This window comes from Phocoena phocoena, chromosome 11 (genome assembly GCF_963924675.1).
Source record: "Phocoena phocoena chromosome 11, mPhoPho1.1, whole genome shotgun sequence".
Lineage (NCBI taxonomy): Eukaryota > Metazoa > Chordata > Mammalia > Artiodactyla > Phocoenidae > Phocoena > Phocoena phocoena.
In genome coordinates this window covers 83,595,908-83,621,518 of record NC_089229.1, presented here as the reverse complement: position 1 = coordinate 83,621,518, position 25,611 = coordinate 83,595,908, and the positions used below count along the sequence as shown (strand labels likewise).

The window sequence follows — 25,611 nt, the reverse complement described above, 5'->3', positions numbered from 1 at the left end:
TAAAAGGCTCTTACTCTCCTTTCTCTAAAGAAGATATAGAAATGGCTAATAAAGCACATGAAAAGATGCTCAACATTACAACCCATTAGGGAAGTGCAAACCAAAATCACAATGCGATACCACCTCAAACCCATTAGGATGGCTATTATCAAAACAAACAAACAAAAAACACAGAAAATACCAAATGTTCATGAGGATGTGGAGAAATTGGGACCCTTGTGCGTTGCTGGTAGAAATGTAAGACAGTGAAGTCTCTAGAAAACATTATGTCAGTCCCTCAAAAAATTAAACATAGAATTACGATATGATCCAGCAATCCTATTTCTGGGGATATACCCAAAATACTTGAAAGCAGGGACTAGAACAGCTCCTTGTACATCCATGTTCACAGCAACATTATTCACAATAGACAAAAGCCCAAATATGTACCAGCAGATGAACTGACAAACAATAGAATATTACTCAGCTTTAAAAAGGAAGGAAATTCTGACACATGCTACAACATGGATGAACCTTGAAGACACTGTGCTAAATGAATAATCCAGACACAAAAAGCCAAATATTGTAGGAGTCCACTTATAACGAAGTATCTTGAATAGATAATTCACAGAGACAAAAAGGAGAATAGTAGTTATATCAGGGGCTAGGGGTATGGGAAAATCAGAAGTTACTGTTTAATGGGTATGGACTTTCAGATTGAAATGATGAAGTAGTTCTGGAGATGAGTAGTGGTGATGGTAGTACAACACGTGAATGTACTTAATGCCATGGAACTGTACCCTTAAAAATGGTTAAAATGGCAAATTTTATGCCATGTATATTTTACTACAATAAAAATAAATATATGTAAGATTAATAAAAACTTGCAAGTTTTGGGTCACAATCAAAAATTTTAAAATAAATTTAAAAGCAGAAAATAAATACTTAAGCCATTACTCCAACAAAATAAGATGAGAAATTAATGTAAAGAAAAAACCAAATGTTTTTTCTCTTGAGTATGAACTAAGAAATGTTGGATTCAAGGACAGTAGACAGAGCAGAAAGCCATATTAAAATGGAGGGAGTGAAAGAACAGCTATTGAACCGTTAAGAGAGCTGGTTTCTCTTGGCTTCAGCTGTCCTGCCAGCCAGGCTGAGACTTCCTGGGCAGGAGATAAGAGAATTCCTTTCCTAGGTGGTCAAAGAGACCAAGGGAATTTGGGGGGTAATAGAACTGTCTTGCGTCCTGATGGTGGTGGTGGTTAAAACTCAAAGAACTGTATAACCCAAATATAGTCAAATTTACTGCATGTTATTTTTATAAATTAAAAAGTAAAAAATACAATCACACATACGAAAAAAGTATCTTGTTCAACAGCTCTGACTTATAATTCTTAAACATTTTGACCTTCCTTCCCAAGAAAATATCAGGAATAGTGGGATTTGCTAACACTGTAAATTATAAAGATTTTTAAAAACACTGCAACATTTAGACTTGATCTTTTTTTTTCTGGCTTTACTCTTTTTTTAAAAAAATTGGAGTATAATTGCTTTACAATGTTGTGCTAGTTTCTGCTGTACAATGAAGTGAATCAGCTATATGTGTACATATTATCCCCTCCCTCTTGGACCTCCCTCCCACCACCCCATCCCACCAATCTAGGTCATGACAGAGCACTGAGCTGTATCTCTAATATGTCCATGTATGTATAAAGAATGAACACTAAATGGTGTAAGTGTGCCGGAGAGCAGGTAGCCAGGGGTCACCACCCATGATCTGAGATAACAAGACTATAAAATACTGATAGTAGACTATTAAACAAACAAGGTGAAAAGCAATTCTCTCCATTTCAGCTGATGCTAAGAAACCAATTGTGCAGTTCTTTCTTAGTATAAAAATAAAGAACTGTTTCCACCTCTTTGTTTTTCTTTTCCAAGAGAACTCACACTTTTTTCCTAATCTCTGGAGAGTGGGTGAAAATCAGACTGTTATTAGTGTTATGGTCTCAATGAAAGCCTCCATCATTGATGTGTTCATGGCATTATTGGCTTTATTAATAGAGAAGATGTATTATGGATGAAAATATCTCTAGGCTAGTATCTTCTAAGAGCATTTAGAATGTTATCAAATCTATTTGGACGGGAAAAAAAAGGCCCAGATATATTTTCCTCTGATAGCCTCAATCCTTGCCATTTTGGTCTTCCCAATGAAAACTCTTCACTCATCTGCTCATATCTGGATTGCTATTATAATTGTTTAACTAATAAGCAAATAGTTCTAAAGGAGATAGTACCTCCATTTTTCACTATTGTGGGAGAATAAAAAAGTAGCTAGAGTCCCAGATTTTGGAGAACAAGAGAGAGGAGGGAAAAACTGAAGAATAGAGAAAAGGGGAAGACTCGTAGAGAAGGATTAACAGAGGGGGCAACTAAAAATGTAGAGAGGACAAGTTAAAGAAAGAGGGGAAAAAAGGAAGACATAAAAGTAAAAGAGAGAGAGAGAAAAAGATTCTCAATAGGAACAGAGGTAGATTTTTAGAAGTAGCTTCCTGTTTTTAAATTTTTAGCATCCTTAAGGATTAAAAAGTTTATAGTGCCCAACCAGTTGGCTGGGAACTTCAAAGTAACACAGCATTCTGATTACTGCTATGAAGCTGTTTTGTGTCAAATTGTTACTTACTTATCATGGCCCTTCTTTTCCTGGATGTAAGCATGTTGTTAGGTTGTCTATTAGGTAGTCTAGCCCTGGTCCGACCTGCTCATCTTCCTTCTCCTTCCATGGAGATGTAATAGGAATAATGAAACTTCCTATTTCTTGCCTAATTAGACCTTCAGTGCTAGCTTGACTATTTTCAGGTTTCTAAAGCATTTCTTTTGAATGCCTCAGGCCAATGGTTACTTCAGCACCCTTCTCTCATATTTTCTTTGACAGTACATGAATAAATGTATCAGGAATCAGAGAAGTCCACTTGTAAGGTGCAAAGACTCCTTCTGGGGATTTCTGAGGCTCGTGGTTACTTTCATAGTGCTTTGTTTCATTTCCTCCCTTCTTCCATGATATATAGGTAGAACAGCTATACTTATCTGTATTTTAAAAGCAAGAAAACTTGAGAGCTGGCCAGATTAAATGACTTGAGACCAGACTCACATATCACTTCAGAAGCAAGTTGAGAGCAGGACCCTTATTTGTTAATCCCTTATTTGTTGAAGAGTTTGGGAAGTTAGAGGGATCATGATATACCAACAGCTTTGCTATGCCTTTATTATGCCCTAACCATCCAGCCCTGCTGTAAAACTCTCCCCATTACAATAAAACACTGTAACTTTCCAATAACATACAGCTTTCCCTTCAAAGGGAAAAGTTTGTTCCATTCGCAAATAATTGTCAATGTCATAAAAGCAAAGATGCTCTAGTAACTCTTATGGAATGGAAAGAAATAGGGAGATACATTGTCTTCATTTTTAGGAAGAATTGAAACAGTTTTTTTGTGTAGTCTTACATGTAGAACAAAGGTTTTTATATTGAAAGGATATTTTACTTTCATAAAGACTTTCGGCTTGCATTAAACATCGGGGAATGGCTCTCAACCCCAAATTAAATTGAGATGGATTTCTCAATTTGCCATACACCTCTGTACTATAGAACATAATTGCTATATCTTAGAAAAATACTTGCTAACTTGAAATATGGAAGAAGTCATTAGGCTCATTTCTGACAGTGGCGAAATCCCTGAATACAGGATATAATGACAAGGATGATAGCAGCTAGTGATGGCTGAATGCTTATGCTATACTAAGCATATTGTACATACTATCTCATTTAATCCTCACAACAGCTTTATCATATAGGAACAAAATTATCACATTTCACAAGGGAAGAAACTGAGACTAAGAGGTATTCAGGAGAGCTCAAGCTCATAACCCATCATACTATAAGTTCCATTTAAATATTATTTATTTGTAAGATTTACTTTAAAACAATTAAAAGCAATTTTTTAATGTTTTTCACAAACTGACAAACATGCTTTAAAGAAAGAAAAAAAAAAGCATAAGTCATCAGGTCATCTAACGGATTACTGTACTACTGTACCAATAAATGATTAGATGGTTACAGTGCAAAGACTGAGCCTATGGAAACTATGTATTTTTATAGTTTCATACTGCATTTAATGCTAGCTTGTGTCTAAGGTGACACTAAAACATCCAAACTTAAAATTCCTCTGGAAGGAAACCAGATGCAAGATGAATCAAATCAAGAAGAGAATAAAAATGAAGAACTTTTAAGGGCCTTGGCTTTTTTTTTTTTATTGTTTAGTTAAATGTCATGGCCTATCTTCTATACGTTAACCAAATGTTTTAACTGTACTATTACTAACAATTTAAGATTCCTTGAAAACCGAAGAACTAAATTCAGGGGAAAGCTAGTCATATCTGTACGAGCTGTATAGACTAGAGCACAGTATAGTAGAGCACAGTATAGTCAAATTTCAGATGGAAACTTATCTTAAAGCAACTATTATAGATGGAGGGACAATATTTTCTGCAGTTCTGCCTCATTCCAAAAAGGAAGTAATTGTAATTTTAACTATCAAGATTACTTTTTTCATTTTACATCGAAGAAGTTCTAGAATGGCAAAAGCAAGAGAGAACATTGTTGCAATTTCCCTGTTGGAGGTATTAACTCTGCTGGCCCGATGCTCATTGTACCAAATCATTGGGGAGCATACTTTGAGTCTGTTCCTCCATTTCTTCCTGTCTCCTTCCTTTATCCAAGAAGCCACTGGGTAAGAAAAGGGGGTATGGCATTAAGGGAAAGGTCAGGATTAAGAAAGATGGAATAATTAAGGATTCCTTTCCCTCCTCCCCTTTCTTTTCATGCCATAAGTTTGGCAGGACAATACTGAGAAACTTCCACAGGAAACAGCAAATCTGAAATATGCTGGGCTGGCTTAAGCTTTTTATCTGAAGGAATCGAATAGGGCTCTATTTTCAAGTCTTGCAAAGTCACCTGCCAACCAAATGTAGTTCAAAATTGTAACATGGTGTTTCTCCTTGGTCTTTCTCTCAGAACATTTCATTCATCACCGCAAAATCTTATCTGCATGATTATATAATCAACTTTTGAATACTATCTTTCTTCTAAGAAGCAAATAAAATATCAACAAGACTTGTGCTGTAAACAATCTCACTTTGAACCTTTTATAAACAAATAGATATGAAACAGCACACTTCTCTGTTGTTTTGTTTTCTGAATTCCTTGATCTTTCAATAGCTTTTCACAAAAGAATTAATTCACAGAGCACAGTCAGTGAACTCAGCAAAATGAAAGCAATTCAGAAGGTTGCCATTGTTACTAATATGCAAATCCTATCTATTGTTTTATTCATCCTTAATTTAAGTCTAAATGCAAAAATAGCAATTTTTCTCCCCTCTTTTTACACAAAACAACTTAAAAGTAATATATATGAATATATTCATTTAAATATTTGTAAGGATACCATGGAAAAATAGGAAGAAGCTAGATTTAGCTTTCAGCTGCTAGGATTACAGGCACACTTCTGTTAATATCTGATTTAGCCAGGTCACTACTTAAAGTCTAAACTGCCTCGTCAATAAAATTCAAGAGTTGGAATAGAAGAATGATTTTAAAATTTTATTTTAGCAGCAGAATCTTTTATTCAAACAATCTCAGCCAGTAGAACTCAATCTATAAAACAAATAAAAGTGCATGGTACTGTTTGGTGGCGATTGGAGCCACTCGGACTCCTGCGAACAGTTTGAAACAACTGCTTTTAAAGGTCTCTGAGGTCCTTTTTATTTCAAATAGACTCGTTAGGACAGGAGGTTGTATGACTTTCTTCAAATTCTATTCCACTTTCACACTCCATTCATTCTCTTACATTTCAAGCTCCTTTATGGTCCATCAAGGATTCTTCACTAATTCATCTTTGCATCCCTTATGATGCTTAGCTTAGTCAATTACAAAGAATAAGTACTTGCTGAGTAAATAAAATTTCTGGGATACTATGGGGTTTATAAAATAATTCGCTTCCACATTATAGTTTGAAAACATAGGAACTATTTCCTTAAAGGAAGTAATGAAAAGTTTATAAATTTTCTCAAATTTCTATGAGAAACAGTTTAGCTCTACAATAAAGGAGTAGGATAAGAGGTAAGATGTCTTAGTGTATATTCTACTAATATATTTAGAAGAAGAGTATGTTTTGAAGGGTTATACCAGAAAATATTTTATATAAAATAATATTTTATATTATTTATTTTAAAATATGTTATTACGCTAAAAGCATCTACGTAAATAACTTATTTTAAACTTTATAGGCTATTCATTTAGAATAGTTGCTGGCAGCTCATAGAGACAATTAATTTGCATTACATTCAAGGAAAAATAGGACTTGACAGGAGGCATTATTTTCATTTTATAGATATAAATATTGAGATAAATAGTGAGCAATAGCAAAATTTAGAACACTATACTCCTAAGTAACTACTTGGGCTTTTTCTTTTTTGGATAATGAAACTCATTGCCTCCTATAGATTCTTGTGATGGGGCTTAAAATTATACCACACAGGGGGAAAAAATTGTTTCCTTAGGAATAAGACAATGTGCCTCAATTTTACTAACTTGCTTTAGATGCTGAACTGCAAAATAAATCCACGTAAGAAGAGTCTGCCAAGTCCTCACTTGCAAGATTGCCTTTAAGCTATAAAAAATTACCAGCTAATAACATTTATTAATCAACTAATAATACCAAGCATTTATTATTACCTAGGACATAGTATTTCATAAATTGTAATTAATACTTTTATTGCTCTAAGAACTTGATGTATATTATCTCATTTAATTCTCACAATAAGATATCATTTATATCCATAATTTACAGACAAGAAAACTATGGAATGGAGAGGTTAGGTAACTTGCCCCGAATCACAGAGCTAGTAAATAGCAGAACCATGAGTTGAGGCACAGATGGCTGCAGGTACCAGCCTTTTAACCTCTCGCTAAATAACAGTGCCTCTTAAAATATTAATCTAAAGATAATGTCTTAATATAATAATAAAATTTTTTTCTTCAGTCTATGTTATTTTCCCTCTAATTATCCCCTGCTGAGAGACTAAGTTTTCCTGTATATAATTAATTAACTACGAAGACTTCCGCCCTAGGTTTAACAGTTATATGTAATATAATTTACATATTCCAGCTGCATGCTTTGAGATTTAGCCATACAAATAATGGATAATATTCGTGGATAATATTCAACAGTTTTCTGGTACCACAACCAGAGTTTGTTTCTCTTAAGGAGCATCTGTCTTCATTTGGGTTCTTTAGGCTCAAGATTTTTATTGGTTCTATTAAGGTGATAACCTTTACTTACGTAGAATTTTACTCCTAAGATTGCATTTGTCTTCGTAAGACATTCCTTGAATAAATGAAAGGATACTAGTAATATAAACTAAACTGACAATTAGGTTGAATGACAAATTTCTAATATAAATACAATCTGTGAATCTGAAGAATATTAGTTTCTCTCCCTTCTTATATATAGCCAAGACTAGAGAACTGAGTAGTTCTGTTTTTCTTGATAAAATGAAAAACCTGTATACTTTTAAAATTACAATAAACTGGTATTGTTCCTAGGATTGCATCTACTGTTGGCCTTGAGCCTAGCAATCCTTTTATGTATAGCAATTAGCCTAGAAACATTTTAGAGTAACCTAAGCATGTTTTGATTAAGAGAACACAGAATGCCATTGAGGAATGGGCATGAACTTGTGACCAGGAAACCTGGCACTGATAAATAGTTTATATTACTTTAGTGCAGGCAATGGGAGAACTTCAAATACAATTTTAAACTTTACCATTTGATTGGTAATTACAATAAAAATGGGTAGTGTGGAAAAGCACACGTGTACTGATGTCTCTGTTAGCACGTAATGAGACAACATGAAGCGGCTGGAAACAAGGAAATACAGAAATAGCATGAAAAAGACACTGTCGGTACCGTCTCCATTGCCCAAATGTCAAACAGCTCCCGGGAACCCTAGGGGTGGTAATAACTGTGGAAGTAGTTCCTACTAGGTTTTTCCTTAAAGGAGATTCTTGAACACTGCTGGGTTCTGACTCTAGCCCATATGGGCCTGGAAAAGTCAGAGAAAATGTTGGCTGTACTTTTTCAGGCCTATTTGCATATGTTCTTTAGTATGCAGAATGTCTCTGTATATAATTTAATTGTTGTTGAGGTTTTTTTTTTTTTGCCTCTATTAATACATATGCAAATGACTCACACTTGCAGCTGTGCTGTCTTAATCATATGTGTGCTTCTGTCTGTCTGCCCTGCAGGCTCAGGGTCGAAGAGAGAGGAAAAGAGGGAATTCATTCTTTTAACCTGCAAGAAAACTCACTCACGCAGACAGAAGTCTGAGAGCAAACAACACACCAGGGTTGCGACTGAAATGTTGAGCAGTTGATCATTTTTCACCCTGTATGGAAATGACTGTGACGTAAGAGCTAAACTGAATAGTAGAGTGTCTAGGTAGGTAAAGATGAATATTTTACAGATATTCATCCTTGTAAGTATTCATCCTTCAATAAGAAGGTAAAAAGACTCATATCTAGACCTCTCCACATGGTTATTTCCTCGTTATTGATTTTCTAGGGGTTTCTCTTGGTCAGACACATAAAGCCATGCTCACCTACAAGGCTCTGGGAAATATGAAACATTTATCTGTGTCCTGTCATAATGATTGACCTCCTTCAGAGAATGGCAGGAGGTTGATAAAAAGATGAACTTCATTTTTTCATCTACATCTACCTTGATGTTACTCTCTATCAGATAGAAACTGAAGCCATTTCCACTATGACTTCCATGTACCTTTGATAGCTAGGAAAAATGATTGATTTTAGTTGATATTTTGTATAATTCATTCTCTCCTGTGATCACATGTCATCTATCATATTCTCTATCCCAGAGGATTCATGTTATTGATATTACTGGTTGCTGGAACTGTAGCCCTGTGTGGTTTCATTTATGACAATTTGCAATTTTGAGTCTTTATTCCAAAAATATTATTATGCATTTTAAAAATAGTCCTACTAAAATCAGTAAAAGGTGAATTAATTCAATAAAAATTCTTGAATGAAAGCTACTTGCTTAGTTGACTAAAATACGACCATCCAAAAAGAATTTCAATCTTTTTTTCCCCTGCTTATCACTATTAATCATTGGTTGGAGTTGACACTTTTGGCTTCCTATAGGTAGAACAGGTGGCAACCATCTTTTGGCCAACACAAATACGGTATTTATAAAGTGAGAAATAAGTGGATAAATATTTCCTTTTAATTTCCAATCTTAGAAGCCTTGTTAAAAAACAGAAATAGGATACACTACAAATCTTACTATTAAAAAGTTCACGATGCCCATTAAGTAAAATGCAAATTAATGACAATGAATATGAGAAATAAATGTTAGATGGACTGCTGCCATCATTTGGTTTCATTAATTAGAAACAGACAATTTGCTTAGCTGATTTTATCTAGTCACAAATATCCAAAAGATTCAAAGTGTGAGTTATTTTGCTTAAATAATTAGACTCACTTCTTCATATTGAAATGAAGCTAGATTAGTTTTCTGTATAAGTTAATCTCCCTCCTTTAAAATGAGACAATATTAGGAGAACAAATATCAAAAGGCATCCTTGGCTCTTGGAAGAAAAATAAGTAGTTTGAAGAGGAAGGGGAAAGAAAAAAAGAGAAGGGGGTAAACAGTATATGAGATTGCTAATTGGCTAGTTACTGTATTTGGATAATATACCTTTCCATTATTTAGAACTTATTTCCCTTAGTGTTGTATTGGCAAGGTGAGTCATACTGAGTCAAAAGCACCTCTATCAATTCATAGTCTCATCTACGCCTGTATATCCGTTAACGAACAACATAGGAATAAACTAACGTTGAAATGTCTGGTCTTTTATTTATTTTTTTTGCAAATTATAACTTTAAAGGAATTACACAAACTGTAATAAATGCTAAAACGCATTCTTTATGCAGCAGCCCAAGGTTACAAATAAGATAAAGGGAAGAAGGAGCAGAAGAGATAGAGCTACAGATTTCTCATATGCTAAGAATCTTTTTTTTTTTTTTTTTTGCGGTACGCGGGTCTCTCACTGTTGTGGCCTCTCCCGCTGCGGAGCACAGGCTCCAGACGCACAGGCCCAGCGGCCATGGCTCACGGGCCCAGCCGCTCCGCGGCACGTGGGATCCTCCCGGACCGGGGCACGAACCCGTGTCCCCTGCATCGGCAGGCAGACTCTCAACCACTGTGCCACCAGGGAAGCCCAAGAATCTTTTAATAAACGTTAAAAATATAATGTTCCCTGGTATTTAAATCAATATAATTTATTCCAGAAATTAATCAAACACTGCTTTGTTATTTTATTTAAAATGATTATGACCATTAGCTCATGATAGCTTCTTCATCTTATTCCTATGTACTGAGCACCAGCTACTTGCTAGGCATTCCCTGCCCCCCAGCACGTGAGATACATTATGATACATTATTGGACAACAACAACAACAAAATGACACTCCCTGCTCTGGTGGAGTTTAGAGAATATTTGAAACAGGCAGACAATAAATAAGGAACATAATATGTAAATTATACAGTATGTTTGAAGATGACTAGTGCTATAGAAAAGAAGCAGAATAATAGGAAGTGTGGTACCTCTGGGAGGGTTATTTTATGATTTCAAGCCGTTAGTTAGACTAAGTCTAGGAGAGATGACATTAGAGCAAATTCTTGAATGAGGTGAATTAGCCTTCCAGGCAGAGGGACAGGTAATGCCAAACTCTAAGGTGGGAGCATACTTCGGCAAGTCAAGGGACAGAAAAGAGTCTAGTGTAGTCGCAGCACACTGAACGAGGTAGTGTGGGGCAGAACTATCATAAACATGATTTTAAAATACTGTAGTGCCAAACGAGGTGACAGGTACGTAGTGTTTTCATAAGGATGGAAATTAATTTATATAGGAAATTAATCATTAATATTCAGCTTAATTCCACTATCTCAAAGAAGAGTAGCTAGTTAACAAAAATAGATAATTTATTTTAAGTGTAATCTTTTTTTTGCGGTACGCGGGCCTCTCACTGTTGTGGCCTCTCCCGTTGCGGAGCACAGGCTCCGGACGCGCAGGCTCAGCGGCCATGGCTCACGGGCCCAGCCGCTCCGTGGCATGTGGGATCTTCCCGGACCGGGGCACGAACCCGTGTCCCTTGCATCGGCAGGCGGACTCTCAACCACTGCGCCACCAGGGAAGCCCCTTAAGTGTAATCTTAAGATTCATTCTTCACCCTTTCATTTAATAGATATTTACTGAGTCCATTAAATATTTCAAGCATTGGTTAAGTGCAAACGATGGTGAGTCAGTAATTTCATAGACTTTGCCATCGGGTAGAAGCCAGAAAGTAGGATTTAAAACATATTCTATAAGTGCTATGAGAGGGGAAATACAGTGTGCTCCCAGCGTATATAAGACCTACATTAATCAAGACTTGGGGACAATGAAAACTTCCCTGAAAAAGTGAGGTTTTGACTTGCAACCTCAGGGATAAGTAGGAGTTTGCTTGGTAAAAAAAAGGTGGGTAGTAGGGTTCCCGAAAGAGAAAACATCGCATGTAAAGATCCAGAGGGGAGAGAGAACTTGAAAACACCAAGGTGTAACTTAAAGTATTTAAGTAGGAGAAGGACATGGTCAGATTTTCTAAAATCTTAAAGATCATTCTGACAAACATATAGTAGAGAGTGCACTGAAGGGGCAAGATGAAGAAAGAAAGGCCAGTTCAGGGCTACTGTGGTAAATTATGGAAGCAATGAGGGTAGCCTGACCCGCAGAGCGACAGTATCGTGCAAAGGAACAGATGGATTCTTGATGTATTTAGTAGGTAGAATGAATAGATAGATAATGAATGAATAGGTCCAGAGGAAGAGGGAAGAAGGGACGTTGAACATAGTGCTCATGGTTTCCGGGGTTGAGCCATTTGCTAAGACCAGAAAATGAACAGGTCTGGGGGCAAGGAAGAGAATTGGTGAGGCCCATTTTGTAGTCAGTTTATTATGCGTGTAACGTCTGTGTTTCCTCTTGGTAGCCAACAAATAGTTGGCTATATGGATCTGAAGCTCCAGAAAGACTTAAAAGCTCTGGAAAAAGCTCAGAGGAGACAAGGACAGATATTTTGTTATAAAAGAAAGAAATAAAATGGTGCCTGGGCACAACATGTTAATTTGTGTGTTTTATATACATAATCCACAGTAAGCCATTTTCTCTATATAAATAAAAAATAAATGTTTGACAATGCTTAGGCTATTTTAACTGCTCCTAAAAGTATACAGTAAGGTGATTTTTTTATGGGTTTTTTTTGCATAGTAAGTATTTTTATTATTTTATCCAGGAACATGAAGTGATAAATGGTGGTTTAATTTAAAACATGTCATTTTGCTTTTCTTTTAAGACAATTGTAATCATTATTTCTTCTTTAATAAAGGCCCTGGTTATTGGTTTTACTTAATATTATCCAAGTGTGAACAATTGCATGTAAATGATTATCTCAAAAGAAAACACAAATGGTAGGTAAACAAAGTCAACCATGAGTAGAAATATATTTATAGGGTCCTTTCTTGGATCCAGATGTTCAAAAGGAGAAGACTGAATTAACATATATCTGTGTAAAGAGGTATGAAATAGACAATGCAGAGTGTGAAGTAGATAGCCATCATGAATCCTGCTGTCTCCTTCAGTATTGCATATAGAGGATTTGTATTAGTACCAATTAATCAGCATTATCGTTATAACTGTATTAGCAGGTTACTAAGTTAGCAACTGTCCTAAGAAGGGCAATGTCTCCAAAGTTTAAAATAAAATCTCCTGTACTTAGAAAAGCAAGTATAATTGTTTTAAAACCATGGATTTTGGACTCTGTGATCCAGATTTCTTCTTTGTCAAATGGAGTTATTAATACATAGCAAAAAGTGTTGTAATAAGAATTAAATGAGAAATCTTTGTGTGAAAGCCTTACCAGAGAACCTAGCATAAGAACCTAGGACTGAATCTCAATAATTGAAAGAGAATCTTAGTAACTGAAAGGGACTCAAAAGTGATGAAGTCTCCTCCAGGTATTATTAAGGGATGGAAAACGGAGATTTAGCAGTATAATTCAAAGCAGAGTATAGAGAAAATTAAAACTGGCTCATACATTATACTCCACTGATATGAAACTTCTCAGAAGTAGGTTCACAAGATTGGGGTGAGTGCTGGGTTACGGTTAAGATAAGACTTCTGACCAGGCATTGTAGATAGCTTTTCTCTGACCTGTCTGGGAAGGTTTGTGGAGAAGAAAAGAATTTGGATGCTATTTTAATGCAAAGGGAGGAAGAGTATTACAGATCTCCTTTGCAGCTGGGGGAAAGGTGAAGTCAAGGTTAGGGATCTGTGAATACAGTGTTAGGAATAGGAGTAGAAAAGTAGGTTGGTGTAGGCACCCTAGCAAAGGTGAGAGTAAGTCCACTAAAAGAAAAGCCAGATTCTCTGCCATGACATGCATTTGGAATATGTGTTTGGGTTTGAGTATTGTTTTTTAATCATAAGCAAAAAAAGTCTTTGTGTGTGTGTGGTGTTACATGTTTGTGTTTTAATAGTAGCTAATGGCTTATCATGAAAGAGTTAAGATTATTCGTTTTCTTGTACTGCAGTGTTGATTTACTGAGATCCTAACAAAACTCATTTATTTTAATGGGTACAATGCCACTTACACAAAATATCTTTATCCCATTTATAGATCAAATTATAGTTGAGGCAAAAGCAAATATGTTTGGTGTCTTTTTTCTTGTTTTCTGATCAACAATTTTTTAGTATCTTTAAATTGTAACGGAATCTGACATCACATTATAAGGGCAGAAATAAAACTTAATTTGTGTCAAACAGTCTAATACTATCTTTACAGAAAAATAAGTTTGGACTGCTGCCTAACAAAGCTACCTTCTACTAGAATTCTACAATGAAACATAGGAGATGCCTGCAACTTGCCCTCGCTCCCTCTCACCACTAATCCAATGGTGAAAGGAAATGAGAATGTCTAATTTGTTTTGAAAACTGACAGCTTAGATCTCTAAAACTCCTATTTTCCACATTCAAATCTATTGCTGGATATTCTTCCCTCTTCCTTTAATCCCACTACTCTTTTTAGTTTTACTTATTATAGCCACTTCTCTGTATTGTAGTTATTTCTCAGATTTCAAAAGCTAACAAATGTTGTTACTTTTATTGCCCCCATGGCTCCAACAGGTTATTTCCAAGGTTATTTCCAGCTCAAAGAAACAGACACTAACACTGTAGCTTTCGGAGAAAAGGCAGAATAGGAATGGGTGTTATTAACCTCTGTAGAACACAGTATGTCTCAGTTCCTCCTGTGAGACTCAACTGGTTTCTCAGAACCCCACCAGGTCTGACAACTCTCTGTGCTGACCAGATGTAACTGTCTCTTGATGCTACAATTTAAACTATATTTTCCTTATAGGCTAGGGTCATCTGTCATGACAATGCACTTTCATGAATACAACTTAATTTTATTAAGCATGAGCGCTTTCTACTTGGCTTTAATGGCATACTGCGTCTTTCAGGCAAAGGAAAATATAAAACTTCTCACAAGGGGAGATTAATCCTATTATCGGATGATTTGTTATTCCCATTACCTGTGTAACTATAAAGTCCATAACAACAGAAACTAGGGAAGTAGGATGCTGATTCAAAGATTTAAACAGTTAACGAAAGATAACTTTAATATAATTTAATTGATATTCTTTCCAACTCCAGAGACAAACTTTCTAAAATCACTTGGACATCTGGTAAAGTTAGCACTGACATTCATGGATATATGGGAATATGTCTTCTGCCGAGCTAAAAAAGGTCTTAATTAGGATGTCTGGATAAAGTTGTGCTCATTTAGGCACCTGCTTATTTGGTCTACTTATCCTTGCTTATCCAACTGAGCTGGCATTAGCAGGAGAATAAAGAGTGCTTCAAAAATACTGGGCATCTTGAACAATTTTAAATGTAATTTTTGTAAGCTATCTTGATCCATAAGTATCTGAATCTCTTTTGTAGTTTTTTTGTTCTTTTTATCTTGGTGAGGACCATTCTGTGACGAAATTATGGCACACAGTAATCAAAGCAAAACTACAGCTCATTTTGTTAAATCATACCAGGCAATAAAAAAAATTACAATAAACTGTCTTTAGTACAGAAAACTGGGCTAAAAATTAAAAGAACCAACTTTGGGTTAAGAATCAGTAGACATAAATTCAAAAACAAAAAAATGTGAGACAAATATCACTAGTCAGTTTTATTTTGCGTTAACACGATAATAGCTGTTTTCGATATTTACTTAACCTTTGTCTCTGGTGTATTGTTTCCTGACTTACCTGCAGTTGGAGTGGGCCTAAGCCTGGTGTTGCTGCAGCAGCAGCTGCCATGGTAGTTGGGATCAGCTGTACAGGGTAAGGGTCACCTACGTAAGAGAATAATAGAGGCGTCAGCACCTTTTATCTACTCTCCACCTGCAAATTAAACTCATACATTCACCCTTTCCAAAAGCCTTCTTTTGTGTGCCTTGCTGAGGCCTAATGAAAAGCTCTATTGTGTAGCTTTTTACTAACACTCTTTTCACAATTCTGGCTGAGAGAGGAATGTGAATAAAAGGCACAAGCAATTAAGGCGGAAACCTCATCCTTTTTTCATGATGTATTTAGGAAAATGGGAGGAAAGAGTGTGCATTGATCAGAGGGCTGCACTTTATAACACACACACACACACACACATACACACACCTGATAATCTCGATATGAGCATACCAACTCCTCAGCACATTTAAAATGTTATTATAAAAGGAACTTAACTAAACTTAATACTATTTTAACAAACTAAACTCTAAAGATTTAGGCCAAGTAGCTTATCTTTTTAATGCTATGTTACAGGCTTGATTCAAATAACCTGTGGACAAATTCATCATAACATTTAATGCATTTTTAAAAGTTATATAAAATATTGGTATCTCTATTATTTCAGAGACAAATGTTTAAAAAAATATACTACAAAGAAAGCAGAAAATAGATGGGTTTTCCCCAAGGGATTTCTCTTTGTGGGAATATCCAAAAAACTAAAATTTTAGTAATTTAAAATTAGAGTTTTAATGCAGATGATCTATAAAAATATAGAGAGACACACAAACATATATTCACATGTAGAAGATTATAATGTACGTTTTTGATGTGAATAAAGAATTTTTTCCTCTTAGCAAAGACGTACCTCAGACTTTTTGCACAGAGCCCATGATATGCTAACAGATACGAACACTGTTAGTTGTTTGAAATATAACCATAGCAAAATGTAAAATAACTATTGATATAAAAACAATTTTCTAATATACAAAGCTTTTTGTAGAACTATAATTTGTGAAAAGCTTGTTGAATGTCAAATGTATGGAAATATAACTGAAAATAATAGTTAATATATTCATTCAAAAGTATTTACTGAGGGAGCCCCTGCGCTCGAGAGGCCCGCGGTACCATGGCCACCTGTGGAAGCAGCGAGTTGCGACCAAAGCTCCCCGGCCACAAAGGGCTCTGGGCCTCCGGGTCCTGGCGTCACACCCCCTCTGCTGTATCTCAATAAGCAAAAAGTTGTCCCAGCACTATTATTGAAAATACTACTCTTTTCCACATTGAATAGTCCTGGCACCCTTGTCAAAAATCAATTGACCAGAGGACCTTCAAGATGGCAGAGGAGTAAGATGTGGAGATCACCTTCCTACCCACAAACACATCAGAAGTACATCTACATGTGGAACAGCTCCTAAAGAACACCTACTGAACGCTGGCAGAAGACCTCAGACCTCCCAAAAGGCAAGAAACTCCCCACGAACCTGGGTAGGGCAAAAGAAAAAACAGAGACAAAAGAATAGGGACAGGACCTGCACCAGTGGGATGGAGCCATGAGGAGGAAAGGTTTCCACACACTAGGAAGCCCCTTCGTGGGCGGAGACTGCGGGTGGCGGAGGGGGAAAGCTTTGGAGCTGCGGAGGAGAGCGCAGCAACAGGGGTGCGGACGGCAAAGTGGAGAGATTCCCGCAGAGAGGATTGGTGCCGACCAGCACTCACCAGCCCGAGAGGCTTGTCTGCTCTCACGCCGGGACGGGCGGGGGCTGGGAGCTGTGGCTCTCGGGCTTCGGAGGTCAGACCCCAGGGAGAGGACTGGGGTTGGCGGCGTGAACACAGCCTGAAGGGGGCTAGTGCGCCACAGCTAGCCAGGAGGGAGTCCGGGAAAGTGTCTGGAGCTGCCGAAGAGGCAAGAGACGATTGTTTCGGGGAGCACGAGGAGAGGGGATTCAGAGCACCGCCTAAACGAGCTCCAGAGACAGGAGCGAGCCGCGGCTATCAGCGCGGACCCCAGAGACGGGCATGAGACACTAAGGCTGCTGCTGCTGCCACCAAGAAACCTGTGTGCAATCACGGGAGTCTGATTCCAGGAGCCCGTGCAGCTGACCACTGCCAGGGTCCTGTGATCCAGGGGCAACTTCCCCAGGAGAACACACAGCATGCCTCAGGCTGGTGCAACATTACACTGGCCTCTGCTGCCTAAAGCTCGCCCTGCATTCCATACCCCTCCCTGCCCTGGGTGCCAAATCCAAAGCTGAACCCCAGAAGCTGTCCAACAAAGAAGAGAAAGGGAAATTTCTCCTTGCAGCCTCAGGAGCAGTGGATTAAATCTCCAGAATCAACTTGATGTACCCTGCATCTGTGGAATACCTGAATAGACAATGAATCAACCCAGAATTGAGGTGGTGGATTTTGGGAGCAGCTGTAGGCTTGGCGTTTGCTGTATGCGACTGAATAATTTCTGATATTTATGTTTATATTAGTATAGTTATTAGTGCTTGTTATCATTGGTGGATTTGCTTATTGGTTTGGTTGCTCTCTTCTTTTGTAAATATTTTTTAATTTTAATAATACATTTTTATTTTAATAACTTTTATTTTACTTCTTTCTTTCTTTTTTTTCTGCCTTTTCTTCTGAGCCATGTGGCTGACAGGGCCTTGGTGCTCTGGCCAGGTGTAAGGCCTGAGCCTCTGAGGTGGGAAAGCCGGATTCAGGACACTGAACCACCAGACACCTCCCAGCCCCACGTAATATCAAACGGCGAGAGCTCTCCCAGAGATCTCTGTCTCAACACTAAGACCCAGCTCCACTCAACAACCAGCAAGCTCCCATGCTGGAGCCCATGCAAAACAACTAGCAAGACAGGAACACAACCCCACTCATAAGCAGAGAGGCTGCCTAAAATCATAATAAGTTCACAGACCCCCCCAAACAAACCACCGGATGTGGTCCTGCCCACCAGAAAGACAAGATCCAGCCTCATCCACCAGAACACAGGTACCAGTCCTCTCCACCAGGAAGCCTACACAACCCACTGAAACAACCTTAGCCACTGGGGGCAGACATCAAAAACAACAGGAACCATGAACGTGCAGCCTGCGAAAAGGAGACCCCAAACACAGTAAGTTAAGCAAAATGAGAAGACAGAGAAACACACAGCAGATGAATGAGCAGGGTAAAAACCCACCAGTTAACAGCTGATATTTCAGTAGAAACTCTGCAAGCCAGAAGGCAGTGGCAGGACATATTTAAAGTGATGAAAGAGGAAAACCTACAACCAACATTACTCTACCCAGCAAGGATATCATTCATATTCGACAGAGAAATTAAAACCATTACAGACAAGCAAAAGCTAAGAGAATTCAGCACCACCAAACCAGCTTCACAACAAATGCTAAAGTAACTTCTCTAGGCAGGAGACACAAGAGAAGGAAAAGACCTACAATAACAAACCCAAAATAATTAAGAAAATGGTAATAGGAACATATGTATCAAAAATTACCTTAAATGTTGTCTATACATAAAAAAAAATAATAAAAAACCTCTTAAAAAGTTACCTTAAATGTAAGTGGATTAAATGCTCCAACCAAAGGACATAGACTGGCTGAATGGATATAAAAATAAGACCTGTATAAATGCTGCCTACAAGAAACCCATTTCAGACCTAGGGACACAAACAGACTGCAAATGAGGGGATGGAAAAAGATATTCCATGCAAATGGAAATGAAAAGAAAGCTGGAGTAGGAATTCTCATATCAGACAGAATAGACTTTAAAATAAAGACTATTACAAGACACAAAGAAGGACACTACATAACGATCAAAGGACCAATCCAAGAAGAAGATATAACAATTGTAAATATTTATGCACCCAACATAGGAGCACCTCAATCCATAAGGCAAATGGTAACAGCCATAAAAGGGGGAAAAAAACAGCAACACAATAATAGTAGGGGACTTTAACACCCCATGTTCACCAGTGGACAGATCATCCAAAATGAAAATAAATAAGGAAGCACAAGCTTTAAATGACACACTAAACAAGATGGACTTAATTGATATTTATAGGACATTCCATCAAAAACAACAGAATACACTTTCTTCTCAAGTGCTCATAGAACATTCTCCAGGATAGTTCATATCTTGGGTCACAAATCAAGCCCTGGTAAATTTAAGAAAATTAAAATCGTATCAAGTATCTTTTCCCACCACAATGCTATAAGACTAGATATCAATTACAGGAAAAAAAAAACTGTAAAAAATACAAACACATGGAGGCTAAACAATACACTACTAAACAACCAAGAGATCACTGAAGAAATCAAAGAGGAAATCAAAAAATACCTAGAAACAAATGACAATGAAAACATGATGACCCAAAACCTATGGAATGCAGCAAAAGGAGTTCTAGAGGGAAGTTTATAGCAATACAATCCTACCTCAAGAAACATGAAACATCTCAAATAAACAAATTACAGAAAGAACAATTACAGAAAGAGAACAAAAGAACCCCAAAGTTGGCAGAAGGAAAGAAATCATAAACATCAGATCAGAAATAAATGAAAAAGAAATGAAATAAATGATAGCAAAGATCAATAAAACTAAAGGCTGGTTCTTTGAGAAGATAAACAAAATGGATAAACCACTAGTCAGACTCATCAAGAAAAAAAGGGATAAGACTCAAATCAACAGAATTAGAAGTGAAAAGGGAGAAGCAACAACTGACACTGCAGAAATACAAAGGATCATGAGAGACTACTACAAGCAACTATATGCCAATAAAATGGACAACCTGGAAGAAATGAACAAATTCTTAGAAAAGCACAACCTTCCAAGAGTGAATCAGGAAGAAATAGAAAATATAAGCAGGCCAATCACAAGCAATGAAATTGAAACCGTGATTAAAAATCTTCCAACAAACAAAAGCCCAGGACCACATGGCTTCACAGGTGAATTCTATCAAAGATTTAGAGAAGAGCTAACACCCACCCTTTCAAACTCTTCCAAAATATAGCAGAGGGAGGAACGCTCCCAAACTCATTCTACGAGGCCACCATCACCCTGATACCAAAACCATAGATGTCACAAAAAAAGAAAACTACAGGCCAATATCACTGATGAATATAGATGCCAAAATCCTCAACAAAATACTAGCAAACAGAATCCAACAGCACATTAAAGGGATCATACACCATGATCAAGTGGGGTTTATCCCAGGAGTGCAAGGATTCTTCAATATACGCAAATTAATCAATGTGATAAACCATATTAACAAATTGAAGGAGAAAAACCATATGATCATCTCAATAGATGCAGAAAAAGCTTTTGACAAAATTCAACACCCATTTGATAAAAACCCTCCAGAAAGTAGGCATAGAGGGAACTTACATCAACATAATAAAGCCCATATATGACAAACCCACAGCCAACATCATTCTCAATGGAGAAAAACTGAAACCATTTCCACTAAGATCAGGAACAAGACAAGATTGCCCACTCTCACCACTATTATTCAACATAATTTTGGAAGTTTTAGCCACAGCAATCAGAGAAGAAAAAGAAATAAAAGGAATCCAAATCAGAAAAGAAGTAAAACTGTCACTGTTTGCAGATGACATGATAATATACATAGAGAATCCTAAAGATGCTACCAGAAAACTACTAGAACTAATCAATGAACCTGGTAAAGTAGCAGGATACAAAATTAATGCACAGAAATCTCTTGCATTCCTATACACTAATGATGAAAAATCTGAAAGAGAAATTAAGGAAACACTCCCATTTACAAGGCAACAAAAAGAATAAAATACCTAGGAATAAACTTAGCCAAGGACACAAAAGACCTGTATGCAGAAAACTCTAAGACACTGATGAAAGAAATTAAAATGCTACCAACAGATGGAGAGATATACCATTTCCTTGGATTGGAAGAAACAATATTGTGAAAATGACTATACTACCCAAAGCAATCTACAATTCAATGCAATCCCTATCAAACTAGCAATGGCATTTTTCACAGAACTAGAGCAAAAAGTTTCACAATTTGTACGGACACACAAAAGACCCTGAATAGCCAAAGCAATCTTGGGAAAGAAAAATGGAGCTGGAGGAATCAGGCTCCCTGACTTCAGACTATACTACAAATCAACAGTAATCAAGACAGTATGGTACTGGCACAAAAACAGAAATACAGATGAATGGAACAGGATAGAATGCCCAGAGATAAACCCACGCACATATAGTTACCTTATCTTTGATAAAGGAGGCCAGAATATACAATGGAGAAAAGATAGCCCCTTCAATAAGTGCTGCTGGGAAAACTGGACAGCTACATTTAAAAGAATGAAATTAGAACACTCCCTAACACCATACACAAAAATAAACTCAAAGTGGATTAAAGACCTAAATGTATTGCCCGACACTATAAAACTCTTAGAGGAAAACATAGGCAGAACACTCTATGACATAAATCACAGCAAGATCCTTTTTGACCCACCTCCTAGAGAAAGGGAAATAAAAACAAAAATAAAGAAATGGGACCTAATGAAACTTAAAACCTTTTGCACAGCAAAGGAAACCATAAACAAGACAAAAAGACAACCCTCAGAATGGGAGAAAAGATTGGCAAACGAAGCAACTGACAAAAGATTAATCTCCAAAATATACAAGCTGCTCACGCAGTTCAATACCAAAAAAACAAATAACCCAATCCAAAACTGGGCTAAGACCTAAATAGACACTTCTCCAAAGAAGATATACATATTGCCAACAAACACATGAAAGGATGCTCAACATCACTAATCGTTAGAGAAATGCAAATCACAACCACAATGAGGTATCACTTCACACCAGTCAGAATGGCCATCATCAAAATATCTACAAACCGGGCTTCCCTGGTGGTGCAATGGTTGAGAGTCTGCCTGCCGATGCAGGTGACATGGGTTCGTGCCCCGGTCTGGGAGGATCCCATGTGCCACGGAGCGGCTGGGCCCGTGAGCCATGGCTGCTGAGCCTGCGCGTCCGGAGCCTGTGCTCCACAGCGGGAGAGGCCACAGCAGTGAGAGGCCTGCGTACTGCAAAAAAAAAAAAAAAAAAAAAAAAAAAAAATCTACAAACCGTAAATGCTGGAGAGGGTGTGGAGAACAGGGAACACTCTTGCACTGTTGGTGGGAATGTAACTTGATACAGCCACTATGGAGAACAGTATGGAGGTTCTTTAAAAAACTAAAAATAGAACTACCACACAAACCAGTAATCCCACTACTGGGCATATACCCTGAGAAAACCAAAATTCAAAAAGGGTCATGTACCACAGTATTCACTGCAGCATTATTTACAATAGCCAGGACATAGAAGCAACCTAACTGTCCGTCGACAGATGAATGGGTAAAGATGTGGCACATATATAAATGGAACATTACTGAGCCATAAAAAGAAACAAAACTGAGTTATTTGCAGTGAGGTGGATGGACCTAGAGTCTGTCATACGGAGTGAAGTAAGTCAGAAAGAGAAAAACAAATACCGTATCCTAACACATATATATGGAATCTAAAAGAAAAATGTGGTTCTGAAGAACCTAGTGGCAGGACAGGAGTAAGGCGCAGATGTAGAGAAGGGACTTGAGGACACGGGGAGGGGGAATGCTAAACTGGAATGAAGTGAGAGAGAGGCATGGACACATATACACTACCAAATGTAAATCCGATAGCTAGTGGGAAGCAGCCGCCTAGCACAGGGAGATCAGCTGGGTGCTTTGTGATCACCTAGAGGGGTGGGATTGGGAGGGTGGGAGGGAGACGCAAGAGGGAGGGGATATGGGGATATATGTATACGTATAGCTGATTCACTTTGTTATACAACAGAAACTAACACACCATTGTAAAGCAATTATACTCCAATAAAGATGTTATAAAGAAAAAATCAATTGACCAGAAAAATATATATATTTATTGAGTACCTGCTTTGTGTTAAACACTACTGTTGACACTAGAAATACAGCTTTTTGTTTTTTTAATAAATTTATTTATTTGTTCACTTATTTTTGGCTGTGCTGGGTCTTTGTTGCTGCGCGTGAGTTTTCTCTAGTTGTGGTGAGCAGGGGCTACTCTCTGTTGCGGGGCCCGGGCTTCTCATTGCGGTGGCTTCTCTTGTTGCAGGGCACGGGCTCTAGGAGTGCGGGCTTCAGTAGTTGTGGCACACGGGCTCAGTAGTTGTGGCTCGCGGACTCTAGAGCATAGGCTCGGTAGTCATGGCACACGAGCTTAGTTGCTCCGCGGCATGTGGGATCTTCCCGGACCAGGGCTCGAACCCGTGTCCCCTGCATTGGCAGGTGGATTCTTAACCACTTGCCACCAGGGAAGCCCCCAGAAATAGAGCTTTAAAGAAGACTCATGTCAAGAGGTGTATTTACCAGTAATTTAATGAAGCTTAAGCTTTGGGGTTCTGGAAAGGGCCCCTAGCAGTGTGTTCACTGGGTCATATGTTTTTATCCTTGTCAGCTCACTTAATTTTTTACTTTGTTGTGATTCTTTTCATAAATATTCTCTTTTGTACTTAATGTATATGAATATCATATATATATATATAATTTTCATATTTTTATTCTTAAATAGAGTCCCCAAAATTATATGTTTCAGGCTTCAGAATACCTGAGTCTACTTCTGCCGATGTGGCTTTACAGCTTAAAGGGAAAATAAGACAAAGATAATTCAATGATTAGTATAAAATACAATGACTGTTAAGATAGAGAAGTATACAGTGCTATGGACTATATTGTGGGTACCCCAAACGTAGTCTAAAAGGTCAGAGACAGCCTCTAGGATGAAGTCATGTTTAAGCTGAATCTTGAATTAAATGAAAACTAGCCAGGCAAAGAAGGGAAGCATTCCAGGAAGGAAAATAATTTTCATTAAGACTCAGAGTCAAATGGGAGTGTTATATCATAGCTCAGTCCCTGAATTGCTCAAGTGCAGAGTGCAGGTAGGGAAGTAGAGATAAATAGGGCTGGAGAGGCAATCAGGCCAGATTGTGTATGGCTTTATGTACAATGTAAAGAATCTAAACTTGATCCTACAGGATAAAGGAAACCATGAACATGGAAAATAGATGGACTGAGTAAAACCATTTGGGCTAAAGGTTGGACGCTGTAATCAACAATACAAAGATGCAGAACTTTCTATAATAACGTAATGATGGTCCAGACTAGAGTGGTGATGTTGGAATAAAGAATGATGGAGAGGGCTTCCCTGGTGGCACAGTGGTTAAGAATCCTCCAGCCAATGCAGGAGACACGGGTTTGAGCCCTGGTCCGGGAAGATCCTACATGCCTTGGAGCAGCTAATCCCATGCACCACAACTACTGAGCCTGCACGCCACAACTACTGAGCCTGCATGCCTAGAGCCCGTGGTCTGCAACAAGAGAAGCCACCGCAATGAGAAGCCCATGCACTGCAACGAAGAGTAGTCCCCGCTCGCTGCAACTAAAGAAAGCCCGAGCACAGCAGTGAAGACCAAACGCAGCCAAAAAGAGAAAAACAAATACCGTATGCAGCCAAAAAAAAAAAAAAGAATGATGGAGAAAGTCAAGTGGTATTTAAGAGGTAAAACTGACAAGACTTAAAGATGGTTTACATAAAAGAAGACTCGAGGATGATTCCCAGGTTTTTCACTGGAACAGCTGATTGCGGAGTGGAACTATTTGTTGGATTTGCAAACATGGATGAGAAGCAAGACTGTCAGGTTGGGCATAGCGAAGGGGAGATGAAGGGGAAGGAATAGAGCTCTGTTTTGGACATTTTAAGTCTGAAATTACTATCAGTATCCAAGTAGAGGTGTTCGCTGAGGCACTTGATAAACATGTTAGGATTTTAGGGGAGAAATCCCCATAGGAGATATAAACTTGAGAGTGGTCAGCATATATCTGGAATTTTAGCTGTAACCATGTAGGAGTTAACTATGGATAAAAAAAGAGGTCCCAGGATTGGATTATAGGATATATTAACTCTTATAGTTAGGGAGATAGGTAACTAGCAGAAAAACTGAGGAGAAATGTATATCAATTTGGTGTTCCAGAGGCCAAGAAAGATTTTCAGAAAGAATGATCAAGTTTTTCAAATGCTGGATTTAGTGACA

The 25,611-nt window shown here is 37.7% G+C and overlaps 1 protein-coding gene across 3 annotated transcripts in view; it reads right to left on the bottom strand.

Annotated features, from left to right (window-relative positions):
- Positions 1-25,611, bottom strand: part of SOX5 (SRY-box transcription factor 5) — a 401,670-nt gene that overhangs the window by 86,979 nt on the left and 289,080 nt on the right. For all 3 annotated transcript variants that reach the window (XM_065886530.1, XM_065886528.1, XM_065886531.1), the window contains one exon: positions 15,468-15,553. In XM_065886530.1, the coding sequence (XP_065742602.1) occupies positions 15,468-15,553 (86 nt within the window). The remainder of the gene's footprint in view (positions 1-15,467; positions 15,554-25,611) is intronic.